General features: G+C 38.6%; 1 protein-coding gene and 1 pseudogene across 10 annotated transcripts in view; one reads left to right on the forward strand and one right to left on the reverse strand.

Annotated features, from left to right (window-relative positions):
• Positions 1-17546, reverse strand: part of LOC105213533 (band 4.1-like protein 4A) — a 209642-nt gene that overhangs the window by 52036 nt on the left and 140060 nt on the right. For 8 of the 10 annotated variants that reach the window (XM_011186422.3, XM_054226145.1, XM_054226161.1 and 5 more), the window contains 6 exons: positions 12956-13108; positions 10192-10364; positions 4295-4561; positions 1379-1816; positions 662-1045; positions 296-577 (listed from right to left, as the gene is read on the reverse strand). In XM_011186422.3, the coding sequence (XP_011184724.2) occupies positions 296-577; positions 662-1045; positions 1379-1816; positions 4295-4561; positions 10192-10364; positions 12956-13108 (1697 nt within the window). The remainder of the gene's footprint in view (positions 1-295; positions 578-661; positions 1046-1378; positions 1817-4294; positions 4562-10191; positions 10365-12955; positions 13109-17546) is intronic. The other 2 variants (XM_054226156.1, XM_054226184.1) reach the window with 1 other exon arrangement.
• Positions 5829-6029, forward strand: LOC114804157 (small nucleolar RNA U3; annotated as a pseudogene).

Consider the following 17546-nt stretch of genomic DNA (forward strand, 5'->3'; position numbering starts at 1 on the left):
ATATCTCAATTAATAAAACTTAAGTTAGAGTTTACTAATAAATAACGCTTTTGGGTCTCGTTTTCAATCAAATTTACGTATATGCACGCTCTAAAATTCTTAGATGACCCATGAATATAACTGTCATCAAAACTTTTATATGAATTGATCATAATAACTTCACTTCTTTGTAATTAAAATGTATTTTTAAGATATTACTAAGATTGTCTACTGAGCACCACAAAAACTTGCTTTTATAAGCTTAAGAAGCTTTAACTGTAATTTCTACTTTAAGATTTTAATTGAGAAAGCTTACCCTCTAATGCGATCCACACGATTTTTGCCTTGTCCACTCGTCGAACCGCTGCCATTTGTTATCGTATTACCCGAACCAGTACTCTTGCCACCCACACTACCCTTACTGCCGCTCTTGTGGATCTTCATATTCATTGTGGAACGTTTCGAATTCGTCTCCACCACGGTGTAGGGTATTTCGCGCAACTGATCTTCAGTCATGCCGGCCGTATCGACTAGACCGAATTGTAAATGTTTCGCTAGTTCACTAGACCAAATGCGATTGCGCGAATCGGAGGGAGATCTGGCGAATGATGTAATGAGAGAATGAAAAAAAATAAATAAAATCTATATTGAAACAGTCCACATGCAAGCTCCCGATACTCACTTGTTTTTACGATGTCGCCGTGATTTGTGATGCGAATGCGTATCCGAATGACTATCGTTGCTGTGCATGCTGCGCGCCACCACGCTACTCTTCGAGACGGACGCCTGCTGTACGGAACTTTGACCCATACTAGCTTCGGCCTGGCGGCGTTGCACTTCGCGCCACTGTAATGTGGAATCGATTAACTCCGCCGAACCGCTGCGCACCGACGATGAACGGTGGCCAGAATAGCTGCGACCTCGCGTACTCTCATGCTCCGAGCCAGCAGAGTCGCGACGGTGACGCGAACGTCGACGCTTGCGATGATGCGAACGACCTGAACGGCCAGATCCACGCGATAATTCACTCTCATTATCGGAGGTACGTCGATGGCGATGCTTATGCCTGCGCATTGAAAGTGCAAAAGTGTGCGAGAGAGAGAGAGAAGACACGTAGATCAGTGGAAGGCAAAAAATGGAATTTACAATGTTCCTGCAAGATCAAGGGTTAGCCATATAATTGAACGCAAAGTCAATATTGCGCCAAATTATTGGTTATCAAAAACATATTTCCACTAAGCAGTCGACGGTAATACGATAGTACGTGCGATCAACTGACTGCAAGGCGATCGCCGAGAGCGATTTGCTCACGCCAACTGTGGTTGCGGTCTTTGCGCCTCAATGGACTTTTAAAGTGCTTGCGGCTCAATACATTGATTTTTAGCGTTGTTGTACTCACCTGCGCGTCGAACGTGAATCGTTTGATGAATGGCTCTCCACCGAACTCGAGCGATAACGCTGCTGATGTGCAGATGTCGAGGATGAAGATACGTGATCGCGATGCGCTGAACGCGATGAATGCCGATGCTGCGATGAACCGGACTGATGGTGATGGTGTTGATGGTGATGATGCGAGCCGCTGCCACCACCACCGCCACCGCCTGCGATCGCTGAACGCACCGAGCGCGGACTTGAGGGATTATTGCCGAACAGCGAACGCTGTTGGGAACGTGGCCATGGAGCGCTGCGCGTGCTGCGCGGCGAGTCAGGTGTTTGCAAATTACTGTTGCAAACGCTGCCACCGCCGTTGTTGCTCAAATGGGATTGCTGATGGTAGGGACGTATGCCGAGACTCGTGGGTATGCTGTAGGTGGAGCGGTAGGGACTCTCGTAGTTGCTGTGTGAAGAGAAAGAGTGTATTGAAAAAAGCAACAACATAACTATTTATATATAGACAGATATTTATTTATAAATAATTTTACAAAATACTCTCATGATTTATAGAGACCATCGCAGCCTTCGTGTAATTGAGGTGTAAAATAAATTGTTTCACATTAAAGACTGGCGCGCGTATAAGCCACCGCGTCGCGGCGCTGTCAGTGAAGTCGCTTTCATTGTAGTTGTGCGAGACGAGGCTCTTAAGCGTAAATACCTTGTTCGCGTTTGTGCTCCATTGCGGCTGATTACACACGTCACGCAGATACTTGATGCGCACGTGAGTGGGCGTAAGCTTGTGCAGCCGCTCACATGTGTCCGCTCGCTTGCGGTCATGTTGTGCCATAAATATTGATTTGTATGTTTTGCTGCGATTTCGCATAATTTGGTTGATTAAGCAGCGCATTGCAATCACCACGCTCGGGCAAATTGAGTAATTGCAACCGCTCGAAGCGTGTCATGTGTCAGTACTGTATGGCTGGTGGTTTGTTGGAATTGGAGCAGATAGGGAGTTTCTTAAACTGGAATAAATTTCAGCACAGAGTCTCAGCCTGACTTAGGAGCTTCGATTTCAAATGAAATGTGTACCGGAGGAGATAGAATTGGAAAGGGTATCTTTCTCCATCTATAGAGTCTCTTAGTCTATAGAGTTTTTTTTTCTTCTAAAAGGCTGTTCAGTTAGTGTCGTTAAAGGTTACATATAATAAATTAATTTACACATTTTCATCACACTTTCTGTGATGGCGCCAATCCCTAGACAAGTTATGTCAAACTTAAAATTGTATTTTTACGTGACAAAAACTTATCATTGTCAGTGTCGCATAAGTGAAACGAATCCAGAGAACCCATTTTTTGTCTAGCCTTTATATTGTGAACTCTGATTTCCGATACCGTCAAGTTGTAGCCGAAAAGCTGTCGTAGATCATATAACAAAAATACGACGTTTGGTAATGAAACCAGTCAGTCAGTAGTCTATCATCCTAGAGATGTTATATGAAACCAATCAGAACGCATTACAGTTGGATGTACTGGGGTCTGCAGTAGAGTGATAGTCGACTGGGAAACTGTTCTCAAGAACATCGGGTCTTCGTAATATGACAACGATTTATATAAGCATTCATAAAGAGAACTCATGGAGATCATAACTAAGTGAAGAGTACTCCATCATCTATATTAGAATACTGGTTAGCTCAGATTCTGGGACAGAACTCCATTGCTTTCTGTTTTTTTCTCGTTGTCTATTAACCCAGTTCATAAGTTAAAATTAACTTTTCGAAGAGCTCACTCAAAGACAAATGTTTTGGTGTGTAAGAAGAGGACTTCAGTTTATTGTACGTTTTTTGGAGTGGCTTCAGGAAACCTTTACGCGGTCCCGAAAAATTTAAATATAACTCAAATGTTGTTTAAATAGAAAAATATTTGCTCCGTTTTATACTGAAACATAAACTTTTCCTGCCTCCTCTGTCTAATTTATAGTGTATACCACTTCAAAACGATATAATTTCGTTAGAAACTAACCAAATTCGTCTATGATAAATCACCACACTAAACAATAGTCTGCGATGTCTAGACGAAACAATTGTCTTTAATTGAATTTGAATGGATTTACGACACGTACCCGGGGTAGAGGTGCAGCTACTTGAAGTGCTAGCTCATAGTTGGGAAAAAGCTACTTTTAATGATGCAATATTTGTTTTCTTACTCTACAACCCTTGTATGTATATCAATCACAATATTTTTTTGGCAAATACACATGTGTTGTTTACTCCTTGTTGTTGGTCCGCCATTCGAAAACATATTGAAAGTCAAGAAGTGCACTTGATTTCTTCGCTAATGAAAAGCCAAAGCAACGAGATGAAAAAGCAAACCAACGAGACGAAAAATCGAAGAAAAACGAGCGTAATCTCGAGAGCCAAATGAAAATGAAAGGAAGAAAAAATAATATCACGCGGGTGAGAGCATTCGGGAACTGCGGACGATTGGTTAGGACGGCATGACAAATGTGCTACCGTTAGTTGGCAGCAAAAGCCACATGCTTAACATAAACAACGGTGTGTGTTCGCAGTGCGCCGAGTGCCTTGCCAAAAAAAGCGTAAAATCCAAAGCGAAATAAATCAAAAGACTGTTTACAATATTGCTGGTTAGCGGTTCGAATGAGGAAATGATGCATTAGATGATATATGAATGCGCGTGAGTGTGTGTATGTGTGGCAGGTCAAGGCTTGAGTGCACATCCGCCGGAAATCAGCAAAAGTGTATGCAATAATTCAATAAAAAAATTCGAAAGCAAAAAACGAGGCGATTGGAAATAAATAAACTATGCTGCTGAAAGGGCTAAATAACACAAACTCTTCTGTACAATTATACTCAAGGCATATGAGAGTGCGTGTGTGTGTGTGCGTGATTGAATTTCGAGTGCTTTGTGCATAGGGTAAACTTACTTTGGCATCATGTTGGGCGCTTGCATGCCGCCACCGTTCTGATAGACGCCACCGTCGGTGACGCTGTTGCCGCCGCCGCCACCAACACCATTGGTGTGACCGTTGATCCCTTTGCTCTTCAGCGTGTTGCTGGCGCTTCTACTGCCGTTCAAAAAGTCATCAATCACGCGTCTTGGCTGGCGTTTCGAGGGGACACGTGTGAATGCCGGCTGTATGCGACCCAGCGAGAGTGCATCCTTGGCCGTTGGCTGTTTCTCCGTACGACTGCTGTGTGTGCGCGTGGTGGACAAATGATGAGTTGGCAAGTTGGTTGGTTGGTTGGTGATTTGGACGAGTGGTTGTTGTTGTTGTTGGTCGTAAAGTAAAACAAATCAATCCATATTTGTTACGGGTTGGGTTGTTTGGCAAATGCGGGAGATGTGATGAAGTTGGAGTACATAGAAAAGAACGAAAAGAACAAATTATACGTTTGGGTGAACAACAATGTGAGTAACACAAAAACAAAAACAACTAATAAAAACTATAAACGAAATGAAATAACAATTCAAAGTAAACTTTATGCATACACATGTTGGTTGTTCTAGAAAATATATACACAATTCTTTTCGACGTAACTAACAAACGTCATAAAGCCAAGTATTGGTTAAAAAAACAAATCCACAAGACAATAAAGCTAGGCAAATGCCTGGCAGCGCTGCGCTCATAAAAACTTTGACGCAAGCCAATAGGCGTGCAACGCCTAGCCCCTTGTCTGCGGTACGCTGATGCCGCGCCTGTAGCCGCAGACAAATGAGTTGCACCCGAGGTAACCTTGTCGTGACGAATGTCGTAAAAAACCGCAAACAATCAGCGCGAACAAGCTGCCATATACCATACAAAAAAAGTGCAAAAGGAATGCGCTTATTGGCGCACTGCCACGCAGGCAGTCATCCATCTTCCAGTCGAGCGTATGTAGAATAGGAAGAGTAGTTGCTAAAATCGGTATAGAAAACTGCTAAGGGGCTTAGGAGACGCATTCATCATGCGAACTCTCATACTTCCAATTCTGAGTACGAGCAGTAAGTACAACTTCAATATTATATGGTATTCGTAATAGTATTTGATAAATTTTTTGTTGTAATGGTACAGATGGTGTTCTTGTCCATCGGCCCTCACTTTAAAAACATTTCTCCGTACTAATTGTGTATGCGTACTGTTAAATATTCACTCTTATTGTTGAGGTTACCGTTCATTAAATATTATTAATCAATAGTAGTTAGTAGTCCAACCTTAATTCGATTAGAGCATTTTCGTTCGCTTAACTAGAGAAATTTTGTGAACATTGAGATATCTGCTCTCTTTCGGTACATTGGATTTTAACTTTCATAGTTTGATTGAATATATCAAATCAAGCAGATATTTATTTAATCCACCTCACATAACTAGACCTCACCGCTACTAACTAGAGCTAATTTTATTTGTATAATTTTCATTCTCATTAATTTTAAAAGTATCTTGTTGAAGTTATACTTCTTATACGACTTCGGAAAAGGTTGCGATAATTGTTTAACGCTTCAGTGGAGAGTGAATTGCAAATCGAAAGAATTAGCACACGCGATGAGGAGGTACATATATCGTTTTATCTGACAGCGTGAGGTTTATGAACTTTATTTTTAATTTTGTCTTGTGGCATATTAGAAATGATGTTTCATCGATGATCACTCGATTACAACGGATAAAACGACTTCTGAGTGGTGATTTTAAGGAATAAATTCCTTAATAGACAGAGGAGTTATCAGCTAAGAGAAACCACTTTCCACTGGCACCAGATTGTGGGTTGACAATTCACTAGTCGCAAGTAGGAACTTTCAATGAAATTGTTTACTATTATGAAACAGTTCAATCTCAACAGTTAGTTTATGTCGCACTGTCAAGAGCTGTTGCCATTGAAGGAGTTTACATTATCCTTATCCATCATTATCATCATTTACATCAAATGATACAATTACGTCAAAATCCAATTATCACCTTAGAAAAAGAATTATTCGAGTTTCTTAGCACAAGAAAATGTTTATCAATAATATCATTAAATTGTCAAAGTCTTCGTGCTCATGTTGATGATTTCTCAGATAGAGTGTTTAAACAGTCAAACATCTTGATGTTATCAGAAACATTTATGAACGACAACGAACTTCCTGTATCCGTACCAAATTTTGATTTCGTTGTAAGATTTCAACGAAATGAAACAAGAAATTCAGGCGTTGCTATTTATCACAATGAGCGAGACAAATGTCATATTCTCACTCCTCATTTAGATATAAAGGCTCCGTACGCGAGTGATGCTGATGTGACGATATCAACTTCAACAAGAATTGGCGATTTGTGTGCGGTAGAATGCAATGCAAAATGAACCCTAGCGATAATCATAATAGTAAAAAATTTAATTTAATTGCCATTTATATATCACCAAAATCATCGATGAGAGATATAAAATTGTTCATTGGTATAGCCTTATTACCGTATCGGAGAATCAGTAGAGTATAGCGAACAACCGGTACTCCTTTCGGGAGATTTCAATGTAAATTTCTCATTGCCAGAAGCTGAACCCTTACTGGCATTCTTCAGAGAGAAATTTTCATTAGAAATGATCAATGGAAGAAATGATTCTACGACAAAAGGAGGTACGACTATTGATGCGGTATTCGCGAGAAATATAGATAAAATAGATGTAAGGCATTTCATATGGTATTTTAGTTATCATAATTCGCAATTTTTATGCTTCAAACCGAAAACTAACTTCTTGAAATTTTTCACCAGATTATTCTCAAAACTATTAAAATTTTGTATAGTAAGTTACTTCTAAGTTCTTAAACGTTCTGCCTCTCTTTTAGAAATCGTAATATATTGAAATTTCCAGAAGTAAACTATTCCAGGTCTTAAACGATCGGAACTCGGTAGGGATGTTATTTTACATTTTTCTTCCTTAAAAATATGAGCTAATCTTTATACGATTAACTATCAAATTTCATCCACTTGCCAAGAAAATTCAGAATCGTATCTGATTTTCTTCGAGTTTATGATCTGTTGAAGAAGAGATTACTTTATATTGCACGCTTCCCAAAAGGCCGAATCTTTTCATCTAGTTTACTTGCAGTTGTATGTGGAGACCTATTCGTTTTAAACAGTTGCTTATCTTTTAACAGTTTGGACTGCCTATTGTAGGGAGGTTGTATTAACTTTTGAGATCACATTTATTGGACTGTTTGAGTTGGATAGTTTGAAGGTTTGGATAATCAGAGCTAAAGTGCTGAATCCATCCATGATAATACCTCTAATAAACACTACAACTTTTAGTTTGAGAAAAAATACGAGTAACTTAACTCATTCTCTAAAGCATCGATATTAGGTACGAAGATCCATAAAGGTTTTCTCTTTTTGGCGAGATTAGTGTTTTAAACTCTAGTATTGCATCAGCAGAGAGCATTGCTATCAATCACCATTTCAATCAGCGATATGGTAACTTCTTGTAATATCAAACTATTTGATATTAACTATTTTAAGCGCTTGGTTCTTCGGACTCAAAGTTTTACAACATTTAGTTGGAAACCATTTCGTGCCCGCCCCACTTCTTCTTTATTTTTCCCCACTCTATTTTATTACTGGCGATTGCAATTTCTTTACGATTTATTTTTACTATTCCCCAGTTTAATTACACACACTTACATATCTAGATACAAATATTCCCCTGCGTGTGTGTTCACCTTGCGTTTGGCCAAATGTAAAATAATAAAGTTCAATGCGTTGTTGGGTTGTAGCCAGCAAATTTATTACGCGTCTCTACTAAAGTTTCAACTTCAGTGCCAGCAAGGGACTAGGTTCTCAAGTGGCACAAACGTACACATACATACATACGATTACATGTGTGTAGACATAAAACCACTTTTATTGGACTTTTTCACAATTAGTCGTCGAAGGAAACTACATTTGGCAACATTTGCCACACAGATGGGCGAAATAGGTTTGCAGTTAGGTATATATGTAAGGAAGCACGTAAATATATACATTTATAGAGAGGAATTCGCCTGCATTTGCTTAGTTTTGCGAAGCGAAGGTCATTAATGAAGACTGTATTCCGACGAATGACCACTTCGTTCGAGTGGTTGCCGTGGATGAGCGAAGATTTTTTAATGACCCCACAGATGAAAGTGATACTGCGTGTGTATGTGTGCGTATATCTGTGTAGCACATCTGTAAAAATGGTGTTGAAAACCGCCTCATTTGTAGAAAATTTAATGATTTCAAATGTGTGTAGTGTGTCTTTAACGACTTGGGTTGGCGGACTGCCACAACAGGGTGACTTGAAGCATACATATGCACATGTGAGTATGTGAGTATACAGTTTTGCGCATTTATTGTTGGTAATAAAACCTACATGCCTCATGTGCCTCTTTCTAACAGACTGCTCGTTGAGATAGTGAATTATTTGTGAAGTTGTCTGCTTTTGTATAATTTTGATTGAAACTCTTCAAGTGCGCACACTTGGCTGAGTTGCAAAATTACATAATACATTTAATTAGCTAGTTAGGAGGACCATTTCCAAAAATTCATTACTTTAAAATATTGTATAACAATTTTTTTTTTTTCAAAAAGAGTAATAAAAAAATTTACAAAGCTTTTCAGCTTTAAATAGTTAATTTTAAATCCATAGACTCCTTACAAACATACATATGTGTATATAAACAAGTATGGAAGGGCTAAGTTCGGGTGTAACCGAACATTTTATACTCTCGCAATTTATATATTTAACTTTATTTATATTATATAAAATACAATTTGACCCACATATTCGTCATATGTATTGTATAAAGTCCATTGAAAGTTGGAAACCCTAATATTAGGTTAGAAGTACCGAGGTCCTCATGTTCGATATATGAGGCCTTGACAACCTATGGTCCGATTTCGGTGATTTTTAGAATGGGGCTGCCACACTATAAACGTAGTATTTGTGCAAAATTCTGCATCGATATCTTTACTAGTGCTTACTTTAAATATTGTAAAGTAAACGATTCAGATTGTCTACAAAACAACATATCATTGGGATTTAAGGAAACTATTACAAACCAAGTTTCATTGAAATCGGTCGAGTAGTTCCTGAGATATGGTTTTTGACCCATAAGTGGGCGACGCCACGCCCATTTTCCATTTTGTAAAAAAATCTGAGTGCAGCTTTCATCTGCCATTTCTTATGTGAAATTTAGTGTTTCTGACGTTTTTCGTTAATGAGTTAACCCACTTTAAGTAGTTTTCAACATAACCTTTGTGTGGGAGGTGGGCGTGGTTACAATCCGATTTCCTCCATTTTTGGACTGTATAAGGTAGTACCTAAAAGAAACGACTCTAGTTTCCTTGATATACCTTTAGTAGTTTGCGAGATATGTACAAAAAAACTTAGTAGGGGGAGGGGCCACGCCCACTTCCCCAAAAAAATTACATCCACATATGCCCCTTCCTAGTGCGATCCTTCATACCAAATTTTACTTCCATAGCTTTATTTATAGCTTAGTTATGGCACTTTAAGTGTTTTCGGTTTTCGCAATTTTGTGGGCGTGGCAGTGGTCTGATTACGCCTTGGTGCCAAGGAACACGTGTTCCAAGATGTTCATTAAGATATCTCAATTTTTACTCAAGTTACAGCTTGCACGGACGGACAGACAGACATCCGGATTTGAACTGACGATCATTTTGATATATATAACCCTATATCTAACTCATTAGTTTTAGGACTTACAACCAACCGTTATGTGGACAAAACTATAATACTCTCGTAGCAACATTGTTGCGAGAGTATAAAAATATAAAATTTTACCCATTTTATTTGAATACCTGCACCAATCAATCACTACTCCGTTATCACTCACCTGTAGCGTAAACGCGAACCGAGTTGAAATAAATCCGAATTATTCGATTGCGAATTCGGTAAAGGTGCAACGCGTACCATGCGAAAGAAGGCGTGATGCTCCACACAGCAACGCCACAAATGCTTGCAAGCGGTTTTGCGCGGCGTCTCAAAGCCATAGGTGCTGAGCTCGTTCTGTGTGACGAGAAGAATAAAAATAGTTAAAAGAAAATTGTAAAATAAATATTTTTAACGAGAATCAAGGAATACATTTGACTATATTTGTGTAGTTACATATGTATGTGAATTAATTAAATTAACGTAGTATGAAATATGAAATAATCTTATGATTAAATTAAATAATTTAAATAACAATGTATTACTAAACTTTCTAAGTATTTCGTTTATTGTGTTTTGAGAATGGAGAACGTATAGTATTTCTTCGAAGGATGGCTGTTAGCATACATTTGACACTTATGTTAAGTAAACATGTAGGAATGTTTAAAATTAATGAAATTTGATTTTCGAAACTTGGCGCACTATTTCAAGTAGTTCATATCATTTCGCACCCTTCAGCGATGAGGCACATATATTTATTAGAGGGTACTTTAATAAAAAGAATTTGAGAATTTTGGAGAACAAACAATTCTTAAGATCTTTCTTCAGCCTTTGTTGAAGCTTGGTTTGGCTTGCATGACAAAGTCTACACATTCTGAAAATTTAAGAATAAACTATATAGTGAGTGCTATTGCTCATTGTTTAATGACTGTTTTTTCCGTACATCAATATCAATCACCTAAATCTTTTAAGGGATTTTTTTTTTTAAATAAATGGAAAGAGTCATTCAAAATCATTGGCGGATTCAGAACTCGTGCATGCGGCTCAAGTATAAGTCCCGAAAAATATATAAACTCAAGCAAAATGCGCGAAAAGTATACTAGGAGGTTTAAGGGCGACAGGTGACACGATACCACTTGGACAGCTCCATTGTGATGCCAAAAGACTCCAGAGTAAGGATCGTTAAGAAGATCCTTATGGATCGCCGAAGCGCTTTGCAGGATTCGTAGTCTCATCGCATACATGCTAATGAGTACTTCCACTAGTAGTCAGCCCACCTTTTGCATTTCACTGTGGGCTAAAATGATCTCGCAACTGAGCAAGTTCTGACTGTTCACCAGCTTTTACTGAGCTCGTAAGCGGTCCAAAAATCCAGCTCTATAAATCTGGAGGATAAACTCAAGAGGTCAAAAGGATAACAGCACCCCAGCCCATTTTCAGCATGGTGAAATAGGACGATGGGTGCTCTTCCTCGCGAGGTCATTCGCTTTGCAGTTCTTAGCAATTTTGCTGTGACCCGATACCCAAAAGAGACTGATAGTGAAATAGTTTGCCACTATCGATAATGTCTTTATACACTCCTTGACTAGCTTTGAGAACACATTCATCGAGTTCACCTCCCTGAAAGAGGCTACGCTTCGGAGCAGGTTATCTACCGCTACCGTAATTGCAGACACCGCCGTATGAAAGACACTACGGTGGTCTGATATCTGAAACTAAATTTAATGGAAAGCTCTTTACAGAAAATATCTTGCCCTCCCTAAAGTCTTTTAGCAAATATTTATTATAATTATTCAGTAACACCAATTACTCTGTAGTTTGTTGTTTAAATTTAAATATCATCATTTTCCTAAAAAAAAAAACGAGTCAATATCAGTCGGTTTTTTACTAAGTAGCATGATCTCAGAGAATATTTAATTCGTATTACGACGAAGTTAAGAAATATTCACCGGATAAGGCCTCAACCAGTTCGAACGAGACAGCGGACTTAAATTGTCACACTCACAAAGTATTACCTAATTGCGTTTTATGGGTAGTGGTTAAGCAGTCTCTCCACCTCTACCTAGTTTTTGTGGATCTGTCAAGAGTGTTGAAATATATATCCAAACTCGCAAGCTAAAATTCCAATTATATCACCTACATTCGAGCACCAAAAATATTAACCGTCAGCGGTCGTGCTATCCATATATGTAAAGTTGAAAGTGTTAATATATAGCATTAATAACGGAGTACTTACTGCACTAGCAACTTTCAAGCACTTCACACCATTCACATGAATACTTTAACTCAATAAATTCAAAATATTCAAATGCGCTAGAATATATGTGTGTGTGTATGTGGAATGCATTACTGCCTTTGTGCCGTCAGACAGGCAAGCTTTCATGCAACTTTTTTCTACAGCAATTCAAAATAAATGCCTTTGCCAACAAGAAATCCCATTCAACAAATATTTCACAAGTGCGTTTTGCATATAAGAAAGCGACAAAGTCAAGCGCGACCACAAATACTTAGCTACTCTCTGCGGTTGTATGGGTATGTATGTGTGCCGCACGCAGCCTTCGAACTGTGTGTACGCACCTTCGGTGTAAACAGTGTGCGCACTTAAGGCTTTTCAGCGCATTATGTTGAGCGTAAAATGCCTTGACACTTTGGCAAAGACGGCGACGCATTTAATATGGGTCTTTATACAGTATGCGTCTGTTTGTTGGTGTGTGCGTATAGATATGTATGTAAATAATGCTGGTTCTCTTGAAGGAAAAATAAGTTTTCCAAAGAAAGCGCTTCAAACAGCGCTGAGTGTCGTAAAGAAATTGAATTTATAAGTGGAACTACTTTAAATGTTGAGTGTCTGTATGTATATGTATATGTAAGTATGTTTGTGTGTGTGTTATTGCATGCAAATAGTAGTTATGAATAGTGTGCTAACACCACCACTATGGCATATTTACATTTTTATCGCTTATCCGCAGCATGAAATAGCGTCCTTTGTAGTAAACTTTGGCAATACGCGGCCAATAGTAATGAGCCACTGTCGTCTTGTTGCGCAGCACCACAATGCCACTCGGCGTCAGACCCAGAAAGTACTCGACACTGTCCTCGCCCTGTGGAAAGAGAAACAGAAAGAAGAAGCAAGAAAATGAGCATAAGTAGTTGTATAATAAGATAGCACAAAATAAGTGTAAGAATTGACAATGCAAGAACAACAACAACAACTGCAGTACACTTGAAGAGCGAAAATACTGTAGTACAACAAAAACAAGAATAAATTACAAAAATAATAATAAAAAAATTGCGTTCAATACAAATGAGCGCATCCTGTAAAATATGTAAAGAAAAAGAACAAAAACAACAACAACAGCAAACAAAAAGCTCAAGGCTTCGTTGTAAAGTTTTTGACGCCGTCACCGTGCAAGCGTGCCAAGTTTCGTAAAGAGGTTATTAAAATTCAATAAAGTTATTAGCCATGTCGTGCACGCTTCGTCTACGTCAGCTTCCTCTACTTGCTACAGGCTATTAGCCGTGCGACAAGTGTGCTGGAGAAGGAGGTGTGCGCTGCTTACAGCCTGATGACGGTCATTATCAGTAGATTTTACGTCAAAGTTTTTCTGCTTTCTCCTCACTGGGACTTTATACATAATTCTCTTTTCAGGTTGCCGCTTTGTTGTGCAGTTTGACCTTTCGGCAGCTCGAAATGAGTGTCACACAGCCACTCGAATATCTCAACTGCCAAGTAGTTACGGGTGCCGGTGATAATTTCACGTGAATTTACTTCGAAATTCTTTTTGACACTTTCTGTTTTTTGGAGACGGGTTTTTTCTTGCTCAAGTTTTGTAAATGTGTTGTACGGATACTTTTTTACGGTACTTTGTATTTGGGGCAGAACTTATTTTTTTTAATTTGTTCACTTGACCAGTAAAAGACTTGTTGAAAAGTTCAAAATGCTTCCATGAAAATAATTTGCCGAAATTTTCTTCTGCTACTCTCCTATTTGTGAGATTATTGTCTGCGAATGGTGATATTATCTACATACAAAGAGATAACACTAGATTTTGGCATGAGTAAAAGGTAAATACTTGACCCGCCATAGGTGTTATGAAATTTCAACTCTTTACTAAATCACTTTACCAAAGTTGTTTCGTTCTATGATCTCCTAACTTTAATTGTGAAATGTCTCATCGTGATTTAAACTTAGATAAATATTTTAAAAATGATTTAAATATAATACTATAATAATAAGTATGTTATATATCTTCGACAGGGAAATCTTGCCATACTACCATCTAACCCATACTCGAGAAATAAAACTTTCAAAGCTAGTAAAGGGTGATTTTTTAAGAGCTTGATAACTTTTTAAAAAAAAAAAACGCATAAAATTTGCAAAATCTCATCGGTTCTTTATTTGAAACGTTAGATTGGTTCATGACATTTACTTTTTGAAGATAATTTCATTTAAATGTTGACCGCGGCTGCGTCTTAGGTGGTCCATTCGGAAAGTCCAATTTTGGGCAACTTTTTCGAGCATTTCGGCCGGAATAGCCCGAATTTCTTCGGAAATGTTGTCTTCCAAAGCTGGAATAGTTGCTGGCTTATTTCTGTAGACTTTAGACTTGACGTAGCCCCACAAAAAATAGTCTAAAGGCGTTAAATCGCATGATCTTGGTGGCCAACTTACGGGTCCATTTCTTGAGATGAATTGTTCTCCGAAGTTTTCCCTCAAAATGGCCATAGAATCGCGAGCTGTGTGGCATTTAGCGCCATCTTGTTGAAACCACATGTCAACCAAGTTCAGTTCTTCCATTTTTGGCAACAAAAAGTTTGTTAGCATCGAACGGTAGCGATCGCCATTCACCGTAACGTTGCGTCCAACAGCATCTTTGAAAAAATACGGTCCAATGATTCCACCAGCGTACAAACCACACCAAACAGTGCATTTTTCGGGATGCATGGGCAGTTATTGAACGGCTTCTGGTTGCTCTTCACCCCAAATGCGGCAATTTTGCTTATTTACGTAGCCATTCAACCAGAAATGAGCCTCATCGCTGAACAAAATTTGTCGATAAAAAAGCGGATTTTCTGCCAACTTTTCTAGGGCCCATTCACTGAAAATTCGACGTTGTGGCAGATCGTTCGGCTTCAGTTCTTGCACGAGCTGTATTTTATACGGTTTTACACCAAGATCTTTGCGTAAAATCTTCCATGTGGTCGAATAACACAAACCCAATTGCTGCGAACGGCGACGAATCGACATTTCACGGTCTTCAGCCACACTCTCAGAAACAGACGCAATATTCTCTTCTGTACGCACTGTACGCATTCGTGTGGTTGGTTTAATGTCCAATAAAGTAAACTGAGTGCGAAACTTGGTCACAATCGCATTAATTGTTTGCTCACTTGGTCGATTATGTAGACCATAAATCGGACGTAAAGCGCGAAACACATTTCGAACCGAACACTGATTTTGGTAATAAAATTCAATGATTTGCAAGCGTTGCTCGTTAGTAAGTCTATTCATGATGAAATGTCAAAGCATACTGAGCATCTTTCTCTTTGACACCATGTCTGAAATCCCACGTGATCTGTCAAATACTAATGCATGAAAATCCTAACCTCAAAAAAATCACCCGTTATAAGCCAATAATGCGAAGTAAATTAAGCACTAGTATTTATATTTTTGTAGAGAGATATTTGATTTTGTTTATTGGCTCCATCATTCGAGTTATTTTATTGTAATAGATCCCAGGGCTAATATCAAGAATCAGAAGATATATTATTATACTACTCACTAAATAATGAAAATCATAAGATATATCCCTTAAAATTTGGCAACAAGGGAAGAGTATTATCATATGTGGTGATTACTACTTAAATATGTATATGTTTAAGAACAAGACATTTCTAACGAACAAGGGTCTGAATGTATCAGTATTTGTCGGAATATTATACTGACTTTATTGATTACTATTGTCCTCTTACGAGCACAATCCAATCCTATCTCATTGAATACCAATAAAAACAGCTCTAAAGAGAAACTCTTTCCATGTGCAACAGTGTGATTCCCGGACGGATGAACATAAGTTTGCGAAAACCTAATGATAACCATCTTAAAGACTCTAGACTAAGTAACTATACAGTTGAATATAGCATCATACTTGTTGCAAGTATAGTTCTCAAAGTTCTCTTGGTAAAGGGCTGCTGACATACTGAAGTCTGTAGAAGACAGCGTCGCACCGTGTTAAGTTATAATTAACCGTGGTTGTACACTTTTGAAAGACGCATAGATTTTTAAGGAAATCAAGTTCTACATTTTATTTTTGAAATTATGGAAACATTTATCTGGCAATCGTAGGGGGTCATTGTCACCAATGTAATGAACTTCCAATTCGAACAAATCTTTCCTAACCCATACACCGTCTACGAAGGTTCCTTTTTTTGCTCAAAGTGTTTCCTCTCCCAAAACCACTTAAGGGCAACTCTGAACTGTCACCTTAACAATTCACCGCTCATAAACCATATAGTCACGTGGTTGCTACGAGTTAATAAATTGGCATTTGAGATATTTATTTAAGTTAAAAGAAGATTATGGATGCCATAAAAATTTCATTCGCTTTTTTATTAAAACACTAAAATAATAAAAGTCGATGGCAATATAGCGATAACGGCATGCTAATACCGGAAGAAGAGGGGAAGGAACTGAAGTAGAAAACTAACAGTGTGACAACAGTAGGAAAGGCAGAGAGGATACGGGGCGTGCCAATTAGGGTGAAAAATCCATACAATGTTGGCCGAACATTTTGGAGTTCGAAACGCTGTGGTGAAATGTGACAAGCCAGGCGCAGCGCTTTCGGCTATAACTCGCTTGTAGAGTCACCGAAGCAACCAATAAAAATGCCAAACGAACACACACATTGTTTGCATTTATTCCAGTGGCAGTATGGTTTTATTCGCCAGCAAACAGGCGCACGACCGTCTGAAGGTGATTTATTTCGTCGTGATATCAAAAATACCATAAAAAATGTAAATGAAGCGAAAATTTACGCAGCAACATAAAAACGAAAACTAAAAGGACAATGTATGTAAGACGTATAGTGGGTAGCAGACGCATGCAAACATTGTTGCTGTTCGTTTGACTCACTTGCTGCCAGTTAACTGTATAATGACCCGAAAATGAAATTGGCGTGGTAGCGGCGCGCAAGGATAATAAAATAAAGGAAGGAAACAAGCCGAATTGGTCAGCGCAAAGTCAGGCGACGACCGGCTACGATGGCGACAATGAGTGCCAAAATAGTGACAAATGACTGAGTGTCGAAATGAATGAATGAACGAATGGCTGAATGTATAATTTAATGGCCAGCCATATGGCGGCTGAAGGCGGCTTTAACTTATCGCGGAGTTAAAGCGTGAGTGGTATGGAAGAAATTAAGTAATGTGGGTGTCGCCTTGTTTTATTATGTGATATTTATGTTTCAGCTACTGTTAGTGATAAGAATGTGCTGTGAAATTAAAGTATTTGGTGAATTGTGGTGGGTGGACTACCGTTCG

This window comes from Zeugodacus cucurbitae, chromosome 2 (assembly GCF_028554725.1).
Source record: "Zeugodacus cucurbitae isolate PBARC_wt_2022May chromosome 2, idZeuCucr1.2, whole genome shotgun sequence".
In the NCBI taxonomy this organism is placed as follows: domain Eukaryota; kingdom Metazoa; phylum Arthropoda; class Insecta; order Diptera; family Tephritidae; genus Zeugodacus; species Zeugodacus cucurbitae.